Raw genomic sequence first — 12,221 nt, 5'->3', positions numbered from 1 at the left:
AGTTATGTGAATTAATGAAATTGTAAACTCCAAACCCACAAACGCTTAAAGTAACCTAATTTTATTTTTTTGTTGCATATGGGAAAGTTTTAAATAGAATTTAAACTTTTACTATGAATTGCACTCGTGCGAGCGTTTTAATTGAACAGTGTAAGTGAGTGCAGCCACTGGTGTTGCCCGTGCTTTCATAAACATTCAACTGATTGAACTTCCGGGCGCTTCTGTGCTTGTTCCGCTAGCTGTCATGGCGGCGCGCTCTGTTGTTTTGTAATGGCCATCCCTGTGTGTTGTGTGCGTGTGGAATGTAGATTCGCTTGAGCGTAGCCGTTTGTTTCGCCTCGTTTTCTCAACGCTCGCCTCTGACAGCCAAGCATGGCGACCAAGAAGAAGGCGCTCGAAATGCGCCGCAGCACGGCGGCGCAATTCTTCATGGACGAAGAACAAGTGGAACAGAAATCCACCAGCGACCGGGTGACTGCATTTCGCATTCACTTGCGCGTTTGCTCTTTCGTTAGATTGAACAGTGGTCTCGGGGGAACATGTATTAACATTTGGAGTCCTGCGATCTACGTTGCATCGGGGACACACGATTAAACGTGTGGTCTCACGAGTGCCGCAGTTTCAACGTCTTTTACACAGTAATGCGGTAAAGTTCTCAGCCAAGTCATGGCAGGTCGCAGTCGAACGTTACTAAGCTTACATAACTACTCATTGTACTGGAACAGACCTCGTCGATGCATTTATTCGTGTGTTTGCATCAAGAGACCAAGGTGCGCTGCACGAGCGCGTTTTGTTTATTCTAACTTACTGGTTTAACATGTTTTAATTGTGGATTGCATTGACGACTTAACGCGGCCTAGTAACGTCGCTAAATGCACGGAGGTTCCTGGCAAGTGCCGGTATTTGCGACAACTTACGTCTGTTCCATTTCCGTCTGTTTTCCAGGTTGTCGAACTCATCAACTTTTCCGCGTTGCATCAAAGCATTAAGGACCACCACAAAGTGAACAATCTTCGTCAGGTCCAGGAGCTCATAGTCTACAAGGAGCCGGACCTACTCGACAACTTTCTCGATGTGAGTTTGATCAATATACACCTACACACCTTTTGACAGCACGATCATGATGAGCAGGAACGGAAAATATGAAGGCCGAGTATATTGTGCCGGCAATTTATTGTGCCGAGATAGTGTGCCGGCAGCTGTAACGGCCACTCAGGCGAAAACGCCGGCATTTTACAGCGTCGCGATATTGCACCAGCAGTCGCTACAACCAGACAAGCATGCCGGCATTTTACGGTTAGGGGATATTGTGCCAACATTGCGGAATATAGTGACGGTGAAATTGAGAAGCCCCTTTAAAAACCTAAAGGTACAGACATTCGTTCCGGAGCACAGTGGTTAAGGCACTCACTCTCGTATCGTAAGGTTTTCTCCCCAGTGCTGCACAAGATATTTTTTTTATCTTATTTGTTAACATTAGCTTCATGCGACAGCCATATGCACTGTCATTCACTTTATGGACGTAGCTGGTGACACTTGAAGCTTCGTGTTTTTTTGAACACATGCAAAAGGTACACAAAATATTGAACGCTCATGCCCATATTCAATAGCTGCTGGCCAAAACACAGCCTTGCGCTAGGCATACCGAGTCACATACTTGTGCGAATCAGCTTAAAGTTTGGGGAAAAGAATTGCACAGCAGGCAACAGTATGCTCATAGGATAACAGTACTTACAAGAGGTGACAAAACAGTACTTTATTCGACAGATCGTTTGAATGCTGCTTAAATGAAACCAGCATTACCCCCTTGACCTAACTTGGTCTTCGTGAGGAAAAAGCTTCACAAAATGTCTTTGCAACTACTAGGACATTGCCACAGTTTTGCCTTTGGCTGCTTTTTTCAGTGACACACTGGGCAGATGATTCCAAGTAAGGCACCAATCACACAGGGTTGAGTCATATTTTTCTAAATCCCTGTGGCGTACTTCACATTGCTGCTGATGAGTCAACTTTTTTCTGCTTACTGTGTTACACACAGCAAGCCATCCATCCTTGGAAAAATAGCTTTGGACAATGTTGATATCAAAGTTCTGATCCAAAACTCCACAATGAACCAGCGCTGGATCGATTTACACTTCGTGTTCCTCAATCGTGTTACCACTTATCGCATGAAACGTAGTGGCTGACACCACTAACCATGTCAGCACAATGCCAAAGGTGTGTCCTTTCGGGCGCCCACATTTCCGCATGGGTTGAACCAGCTTGATGTTGCTCACATCATCAATAGATGATGTAGCGAGAGGTGAAGGTAGGGTTGAAGTGGTCCCGCATGCATCTTCAGTCTCTACCAGACAGTGAGACTCACTATTGGCAACGGTGCAATGTGTTGTGTCTGTTGCGGGAGACGCAGCGGTGTGTGCTTTTGACAAGCCAGCGCTACTTTCAGGCACTTGTGCTGGCACACAAGCCACAACACTGTTGATCCTACCAGTTTTTGCTTCATCCCTACTAGTTTCTTCTTGCGTGGAAAGTGGGCACTCTTCTGCAGCTAGATGTACCTCCTCAACAAGACGCACTTTTTCGTCATTCATCCAGCATTGCAGAAGATCTTCAAGTATCATCATTCTGTCATGAAACTTGGGAGTCGACACTTCAGAGAGGACACCAGCAATTCCACCCACGAGTGCAGACGCCTTGCGAAATTTTGGGTGGCTTGAGAGGGCTGGCTGGTGTTCACTTCTGTCAACACAAAGTGCTTGTACGTGCCTTTCTTCTTGCACGGATGATATCTCCCGGCTTTTTATGTACTGCTCAAGTGACCATCGTGGTGCACACGATGGTCACTTGAGCAGTGCCTTTCTTCTTGCACGGATGATATCTCCCGACTTTTTATGCACTGCTCAAGTGACCATCGTGGTGCACACAAACTGCTGTCAAACTTGCTTAATCCCAGCTGACGTCGTGCAGCAAATACGTGGCTGCATGGTAGCAACATCACCACCCTTAACGCACTTGTATAGGTACCTGTCATCAGTGTACCATCTCTGGCTTCTACAGTCAGATCAGCAGAGAGGTCAAGCAGACGCTGAACATGGTAAAAAGCAGAAGGTGTCGAAAAATTGCAATACAGCCTATAATCTTCATCACCAGTTATGAGCACCCTTTTCTTCTGAAGCAGTGTAGCAGCATTGTGGCTGTGTTCCTTTCTTGCTGTGCGCTCTAAGCAGAAGAAATCTGTTACAAAATTTTCCAAAGAGCTATACCTCATGACAATGCCTTCGATTTTTTTATTGATTTCTGCCCAATTATTTGTAGAATTGGAAAAAATTGCTGCAGGACCATTGCAATCCTATGACCCACTCTTGGCAGATGTTATGCCAATTCAAATTGAAGTAGTCCAAGACTTGCTTCGGCACAGGACTCTTCAAAACTTGATACAAATCTTGATATTCTTCCTCATTTTGAGAATACACCATACGTTGCAAATGGTCCAATGCAATTTCTTGCTCTGCTTTGGATATTGTAAGCTTTCGCATGGTGATCTCCCACCGAAATTTTCGCAATGTGTGGAATGCACATATGTGCAGAGAAGCTTGTGGAAGGAGCTTATTTACGGCCTGTTGCTCTTTTAAATCCTTGTCTGCCATCACAATTCTGATGGCGCTCCAGTTCTTGCTCTGTTCCTTGAAGACCTTGAGGAACCAGCGAAGGGTGTCGCTGTTCTCGCTTGCAAACAATCTTACTGCAACTATTTCACTTTCGTCATTGCCTCCTTCTATAATGACCAGGAAACAAGACATCCGCGTCTCAAGTAGTTTGTATGTCACATCAATGAAGATGAGTTCCGGATATTCTTCAAAAGATTTTTTCATTATTTCATCTTGAAAAAACATTGCTTTTAGCTCACTACTTTCATCAGTTTAGAGTCTCACCGGAGCATTGTAATCGTCCTGCAGCATTTTCACTGTAGCTTGCATATCATTTCTCGAGTTGTCCTTTTTACATTTGGCTGCAAGGTTTGAAAGGTCCCACAGTCTCACAATCTCTTTTGTACGGCTCTTCAAGTGCTCTTTAAAAAGTTTTTTGTTTGGACGATGTTGAAGAAGAGCCATGGCCTCAGCTTGCTCCTCAGGTGACAGTCTTCGTTGTTGAGACAGATGACAAAAGAGTGGCTCCGACGGTGCATGGTTGGTGTGCTCAAGAGATAAGCTTCGCATCTCCAGACTTCTACCATTTTGAGTGGCTAAGAGGTATATATAAAAGCCATAGTCTTGCTTCAGAGTCCTGCAATGAGACATAATAGGTGTTAGAACTGAGTGAATTAGACTGAACGAATTGGGGCAATATTACGAACTATATTTTAGTGTATCCAATTGGCATTGACTCGGAATTATCGAACATTCTTCTGAATTTCATGACTGTATTTTAGGCTCACTACGATCTGAAAACTTGTTACGAGATAAATATATGAGCTAGTCACATGAGTAACTTTCAAATTATGATCAAGCTCAAATTACGATCAAGCAACTGCACTTTGTTCCTCAACTTGCAACAACAGAGGAATCCAGTACATTAAGAGCCAGTGGTTTACTGCTGGAGCTGCTCTCTATACAATGTAATGCCAGGCAGAGTTATCACAATTTCTTACTTACGAAGATGTTCATAAGGATGCCTTCGTCTTGAACTTCTTTTCTCCGTGTGCACAGCAATACTTGATGCTCTAATACTTGAGCACCTCCGAGATCTTGTTGGCAATCTTCCCGACTCGCTTTTTTGCAGCCTCAATTGTGCTTGTGTCTCTCTTCCACAGCTGCACAAAGTTTGCAGAACTATACGCCGCGATCGCTTTCTCGAGCTCAGCAAAACTTAAAAACTAGTCGCCCAAGCGAGAAGTTGGTTCTCGGGCATAACGGAGCACAGAAGTTGCCGATGAGGGTTCCCTTTGTTCCCTTTGCCGATGAGGGTTCCCCGTGTCGGTGATGAGGGCCCTGCCTGATCCACCCACGGTGGCGTCTGCACAAAATAGTCTTTGTCTGACATTGTTCACATACAACACCCCTATGCTTGCGCCGCTACGACTTCGTGAGCACACCTGAATCCCACGTGAGATAGGTATGTGCATGTGCAATGTGTACGCAGTGCTTCTACGCTCACACATGCTCAGACAAATGCGGACAAATGATGCGCATTCAGTAGTACCGTAGGCAAGCTCCAGTGAGAGTGGATGGCAAAACTTTTTTTAAAACGTAAGCCCATAGCATTTGAAAGACCTGCTGGCTATTATTAAATAATCTTGTTTTTCAATCACGAGAACTAAACGTAAGAAATAAATAAATTCTTGGCAGCAGCTCCGAAGTCGCAGCCGATTCCTTCCTCCATGCTGGTACAATATCTTGGATTGGTAAAATGCCGTCAACCTACGTAAAATGCATGAACCTACAACGTGCCGAACGCAATTCTCAGTGTTTATCATCCTACGTGGTTTGCCCGTGTGATTAAAAAACGGAAAAAAGTTCCGATGCCTTGAAAACATCATCATTATCACCATCAGCCTGACTACGTCCACTGCAGGACAAAGGCCTCTCCCATGTTCCGCCAGTTAACCCGGTCCTGTGCTTGCTGCTGCCAATTTATACCCGCAAACTTCTTAATCTCATCTGCCCACCTAACCCTCTGTCTCCCCATAACCCGCTTCCCTTCTCTGGGAATCCAGTTAGTTACCCTTCATGACCAGCGGTTATCCTGTCTACGCGCTACATGCCCGGCCCATGTTCATTTGCTCTTCTTTATTTCAGCTATGGTATCCTTAACCCCCGTTTGTTCCCTAATCCACTCTGCTGTCTTCTTGTCTCTTAAGGTTACACCTACCATTTTTTTTTCCATTGCTTGCTGCATCGTCCTCAATTTAAGCTGAACCCTCTTTGTAAGTCCCCAGGTTTCTGCTCTGCTAAGGTACTCGGCTGCTGACCCGCAGGGCGCGGGTTCGAATCCCGGCTGCGGCGGCTGCATTTCCAATGGAGGCGGAAATGTTGTAGGCCCGTGTGCTCAGATTTGGGTGCACGTTAAAGAACCCCAGGTGGTCTAAATTTCCGGAGCCCTTCGCTACGGCGTCTCTCATAATCATATAGTGGTTTTGGGACGTTAAACCCCACATATCGATCAATCAGGTTTCTGCTCCGTAGCTAAGTACCGGCAAGATACAGCTGTTATATACCTTCCTAGCAGAAAGGTGGGTCTCAGAATTAATCTGCAGAAAACGAAAGTAATGTACAACAACCTCGGAAAGGAGCAGCGCTTCGAGATGGGTAATAGTGCACTTGAAGTTGTAAAAGACTATGTCTACTTAGGGCAGGTAATAACCGCAGAGCCGAACCACGAGATTGAAGTAACTAGAAGAATAAGAATTGGGTGGAGCACATTCGGCAAGCACTCTCAAATTATGACAGGTAGATTGCCACTATCCCGCAAGAGGAAGGTATATAACAGCCTTGAGAACACAACACACAAAAAGAAAAAAAAGTAGCGATAGTGTGCATCGATTTACCCACGCTTCAATTATGAGAATTGCATGAGGCGTCAACCCATTGCACCACAACACTCCACAGTCGGAACTTTCTAAGACACGGCATTTATTATTCAAAATCATCGTGCGTGCAGCCATTTGCGACATCAATGCAGGGTCGACTTATGCGCGCTTTCATTACTGTTAGGGGATTATGCTCTTATCCTGCTAGAGTCGGGCGTTTGAGTGACACACGCTGGCGCGACCGTCGCTGACACTGAAGCGGCGTTCGTTGGACGAGAGTGCCGGCACAAAAACTCGCACTTATAGAATGTCGGTTGCCAGCGCTATATCCACCGCCAAACATAAATGATCACCACGTGACAGTAATAATGTATGTAGCATTTTGCAGTATCTATATATTGAATGAGCCAACAATGTAGATAAAAATTAATTTACGCTGCAGCATGCCCATTCAGTGCTCCAAACATGTATAAGTTTTTCTGATTTAATGTTCATGTTCTTACTCTGTTTTTGTTGTTGTTTCTTATGGGCAGTGATCTGGAAGCAATTAAGCTATTTTTGTGATATTTTATCCTGATAATGTGATGTGTAATTCTTCCAATTTTGCAGTGCTACTTCAATGCCTGTTTTGAGATGCCTATAAGTGGCCCTTTCTTTTTATTGAAGGCATGTTTTTTTGTTTGTTTACATTATCTGTAAAAACATGCCCATTCTTGTCTGAGGCCTGCTTGTTGGGCCGGCAGTAATAAATGAAAGTCAACAAAATGCTCGAGACCTATAGATAAGACCTCCTTGAAGCTTTCGTCAACGTAGCACTATTTCGCTTGTGACTTCAGTGTAGAAGTTGCAAAAGGAGTGAAGAGCAAGCTAGTAGAGGACTTTCTAAGTTCTCCAAGTACTTGCACTTCATTTAGGACTAATGACTAATTAGGCACTAGTGACTGAAAGTGAATATGGTGATTGTCTGAAGGCCGACATCGTTTTCTTTGCTTACTTCTCTAGGAAATGCTCGCATTCCAAAACGACAGGTCGTCAGAGGTCCGAAAGTTTGTCGTCGGATTCATAGAGGAGGCATGGTAAGTACCACACACTGACGTGCAGGTGAAATGTGCGCGAGAGAGGCACAGAGTTGTTGCTCGTGCCGATTGTGCTCACTTCTCTTCAGCAAAAAAGATCCGGATATCTTCCCAAAGGTCCTGGTCAATCTGCGTATGATGTTTCGGGACGAGGCAGTTGCAGTACAGAAAAGGGTCATTCAGGCAACCACGCAGCTGTACAAAGTAAGTTTTGCACGACTCTCCTGACTTGCGGTGAGTTACTGGGCTGAGGTGGAAGCTTCTGTGTTGCAGTTGTCACCGCTGTTGAAAAAAAAGTCGTGCGGTCTCTTGTGCATTTCTGTAAGACGGCTCAAAAGGAAAGGCCATCTTCTGTCTCCTCTCATCTAATTGTCTTCACTTCCCCCCCCCTCGAACTTAAGCATTCTTGACCTCACATGGTGTTGCTCTTCTTACTGAATCAACCCACCTTTGACTGAGCGACGATGTTACATGATAACATCAACCGTGAACACCCCCTCGAACTTAAGCATTCTTGACCTCACATGGTGTTGCTATTCTTACTGAATCAACCCACCTTTGACTGAGCGACGATGTTACATGATAACATCAACTGTGAACACCCCCTCGAACTTAACGATTCTTGACCTCACATGGTGTGGCTCTTTTTACTGAATCAACCTACCTTTGACTGAGCGACGATGTTACATGATTACATCAACTTTGATGTCACATCACAAATTTTTCGATTGTAGGACGTCATGATCATGTCATCTTCGGTCGCGCGGTGCCTTTCGCACCATTTCGTGTTGATGCCGACAATCACTTTTGACGTTTCATAATGCAGCACCTAAGGCTTTAGACTGTGAGTGAGGCTACTCACTTGAGAGAACAGAATCATTTGCAGCAGTGTTATAATCACTGATTCTGAAGTGATGTACTATGCACGAACGTTTCTGGTGAAAAAGTGAAAGCTAGGTGATGAGGGTGTCGCTGAATGCTTGCGAAGTCCAAAGACACATGTCAGTTGCATAGTAGCAGGCCTTGAAGATATTTTCCTTTATCCACATCTTTGTGTTAAATATTATAAACTGTTTCATCGGGGTTGCACCTTATGGTTTTATTTAAGGACGCTACAAAATTTTAGATAGTACTCATGCTGTGGACATTGTGAAAATGAAGGTGAATTTCTCTGATTGAAATCACATTGGTTTATTACAGTGTAGAACTTGTGATTTTGTCAATATCAGTAACGCCGATGCCCTTATAGGTGGCACTGCGGTGGATATGCCAGGCCAAAGAAGTTGATGACCTCATGGAAACATCTTGGGAGTACATCAGAAGCCTCAAGAACGAAATTGTGTCTCTTTTGGATTGTGATAATGACGGGCAAGTCATCATTTGTCTTTTGTGTTTGACCATTACACCTTTAGTGTGTCGCAGAACTTTAGAGTACTTGGGGCAGATCATATTTCAAACTGAGTTATTGTGATACGTTAGCCATGATAACACTAGCCCTGTTTGCACTCCTTCCGTCACCTCTGGTAGTTGATGCCTCAGCAATGAAAGGCATTTATCTCCTTGATATACCATCTACTCCGAACCCATTTCTACTCTTTCACAGCTGATTGCACGTGGAAATTGAAATAAATTACATTTTTGGAAGTGACTTGTGACACTATGTTATAAAGAAGTTTTTATTGTAGACCATTAAAATTTTTGAACACCCGCTTGTTTGTGAACACCCATGGGTTAACCCACATTACATAGATTACGAGATAAAACTTGGTGTCATGGCCCCATTAAGACTTACTGCTGTAATCACTTACTTTAATTTTTGTAGAAGCCACTGCCATCATTATATTGCTTATGCATTCTACACATTGCAGCTGTCATTAACCAAATTTGTGATACTGTCATTCTGATACTTTACTGTCAGTCTGAAACTTGTGATACTGTCATTCTGATACTTTGCGCAGTATCAGAATGACAGTTACCGAGTCTCTGTAGCTGATCCCATAGCGATGGTTTTGAAAGGCCATATCATGAAAATCTTTGCACTTGTGAAACTGCGAAAAGCTCATTTCTCATGTTATATTTCCATTTTAGTATCCGGACTCATACCATAAAGTTCATGGAAATGCTAGTCATACTGCAGACTTACCCGGTAAGTTGTACATGAATGATAAATAATTAAATTCCTATGTACGCCCCACCGAAAGTGCCTTGTTTGAACCATGCCTAAAAAAAAAAAGATGCTTTTCAACTTCTAATTTCGTCTCTCGGAGTAATGTCTGGTGTAATTTTTGCAAATATTGATAACATGTTCCTGGACTCTCCGAAGATTGCTTCTGTTGTTTGTTTTTCCTCACTGCGACGTTGCAGGATGGTGACAGTCCAAAGAAAACGGGAAATGACTTTGCCCTGGACGATGTTCCGTTGACGCTCAAGCTCATCAAGCCTCGGAAGTTGGAGGAGGAGGCAAAGCGCGTGTTTGACGCGCTTGTCGTCTTCCATGGGACGCCGCACATCTCAAGGTAATTTGAATGAGTCACGGCCAGCTTGGGTACACCACGGGCCACAGTTGACTTTCATTAGTTCAGTTAGGCGGTAGAATGTCAATCGATTTATTTGTTAACATTAACCGGGTATGCAAGACAAAGAGTACTTATTTCGTTTGCTGGCTCCTCATGCCGTGCGATTAGATTGGCCCTGATAATTGTATTAACCGACAGCAGTATAGTTTAATTATTGGTTGATCATGCAGATAATTCGAAATAAGGGCACTGTGTGTGGTCATTTTATGCACTTTACTACATTGGTAGCTTGGGAGCTCTTCGCTTCAACTCACATGCCTTTCTGGTACGCGTTACAAGTTACCGTAAAACTATATGGACACATTCTTCTGCACACTGACGCCACTCATGTTTCATGTACATCAACTGCGCACTGGTATTGTCAGGTCTATGCATATTTTGTCGCACTAAGATGATCCAGCCTAATTTGCAAGCCGAAGGTTCTACCGTATAAAATGAGCATCTCATTTAAGAAGCGAATGGCCTTTTCAAGACAAAAGTATCATTCGTGAGCACCATGGACTCCTTTATTCCATATTTCAGCATCAACTTGATGACTTGTATGCAAGCTCTGGTACTCATCGCAAAGCACAGGTCGGAGTTCATGTCAAGAGTCATCCAGGCACTGGAATCACTTCACGGTGAGTGTTGTACGCATCATGTTGAGCCACAATTTTATGTGCACTGCCTAAGAGTAGTTGTCAGCATAGGCGTGCACTCGGTGAGGGGCTGCCCACCTCCCTGATGCCTCATCTTTGCACCGCGTTCTAGTCCTAATGGGCTAATTGACAGGGGACCAGAAAAAGCAGCGGCTGTGCTGTGATGGGACTTGCATTCCCCCCTCTTCGTAATGTAGAGCCTAGCGCACGCCTGTGTATGTTGTAAACAGTGACATGGCTTCCCCTTTTTCTGCTAGGGGCGAAGGGTTGCAAGTCAAGGTAACTCTGCATTGAAGGGTGCGCCTAAAATAAAACAGTCATCTGTTCCGAAATCTGCAACTTTACTTATTCGCAAAGTTTATTTCAGCAGTGTACATGTTTGTAAGGGAAAGGCAGCTGGTATTTAAGGCTGCCATGGCTTTCAAGCCTTACAGCTTCCCTGCCCACTTTTGCAACGAATGCTTCTGGTCATAGTGATTGCTAATACTACTTAACTTCACTGCAGCATGCAGTGGCATGCAGTCAAAGATGCCTTTCATACATTGGCCTAATCGATAACCTTGTAACTACTATAAATTCAAGCTGGACCCTTTGTAACCCTACAGTGTCATGCTAAACTGGTTTGAACAGTTCTATAATGAAATGGTTACATTAAGTTGACAGGCTAAACCACTCATTGCTAGGACACTCTGGTAAATGCAGGCAGAGGTTAGCATCGGAAATTCTTAATATTGAGGCTACCAGCATTCTGTTTGAATGCACCGGAGTGCTTTTTGAAGTCCGTAATGCATTTGTTTTTGTTATATCGCACAGCTCAGCCTACGCACATTCTTCTTCTGGTGACACTTATTTACCGACATGTTTATTTACGGACTTTCAGCTAACCTACCACCGACTCTGGCCAAGTCTCAAGTGAGCAGCGTGCGAAAGCATCTCAAGGTAACAAAAGATTACTCCCACTCTTCATTTAAAACTGGACTTCCTGTTGTTTTCATCATAATGTTGCAATACAGTCGGCGTCTAATTTCTCGGACTCTCAAGGAACCGCGAAAACGTCCGAGAAATTGGGCAGTGCAAAAAAACGAAGGCAAGCGATAACACACTTTTTGATAGGTATTTTTCGCTGACGAAGAGTGTCGCAGCTGAAGTACAGGATTCTCATTGCCATTCAGCTAATGCATTGTTCTGGTGGTCTGAAAAAAGCAGTACATATTTAAAAAAAAAAGCTAAGAAAGAAAAGAAAAAATTTGATATGGTCGGTCCTACCGCATTTGTAAACACTGAGGCGCAAAAAAAAAAGAAAACATAGTTTATTTTCGTTTGTACGTCCTTCCACTTGGGTGCAATGATGTCTGTCTTAATTTCATCTAACGTCATGCTGTCGCTGTACACCAGTGAGGATGTC

At 43.9% G+C, this 12,221-nt stretch overlaps 1 protein-coding gene across 4 annotated transcripts in view; it reads left to right on the top strand.

Moving 5' to 3' along the window:
• Positions 1 to 229: 229 nt before the first annotated feature.
• Positions 230 to 12,221, top strand: part of Sym (symplekin scaffold protein) — a 67,292-nt gene continuing 55,300 nt past the window's right edge. For all 4 annotated transcript variants that reach the window (XM_037418537.2, XM_037418536.2, XM_037418535.2 and 1 more), the window contains exons 1-9: positions 230 to 471; positions 946 to 1,074; positions 7,529 to 7,602; positions 7,692 to 7,806; positions 8,852 to 8,970; positions 9,691 to 9,748; positions 9,967 to 10,118; positions 10,701 to 10,798; positions 11,697 to 11,755. In XM_037418537.2, the coding sequence (XP_037274434.2) occupies positions 373 to 471; positions 946 to 1,074; positions 7,529 to 7,602; positions 7,692 to 7,806; positions 8,852 to 8,970; positions 9,691 to 9,748; positions 9,967 to 10,118; positions 10,701 to 10,798; positions 11,697 to 11,755 (903 nt within the window). In that variant the 5' untranslated portion in view covers positions 230 to 372. The remainder of the gene's footprint in view (positions 472 to 945; positions 1,075 to 7,528; positions 7,603 to 7,691; positions 7,807 to 8,851; positions 8,971 to 9,690; positions 9,749 to 9,966; positions 10,119 to 10,700; positions 10,799 to 11,696; positions 11,756 to 12,221) is intronic.

The sequence above is a fragment of the Rhipicephalus microplus genome, chromosome 6 (genome assembly GCF_043290135.1).
Source record: "Rhipicephalus microplus isolate Deutch F79 chromosome 6, USDA_Rmic, whole genome shotgun sequence".
NCBI classification, from domain to species: domain Eukaryota; kingdom Metazoa; phylum Arthropoda; class Arachnida; order Ixodida; family Ixodidae; genus Rhipicephalus; species Rhipicephalus microplus.
This window is presented reverse-complemented; position numbering and strand designations above follow the sequence as displayed.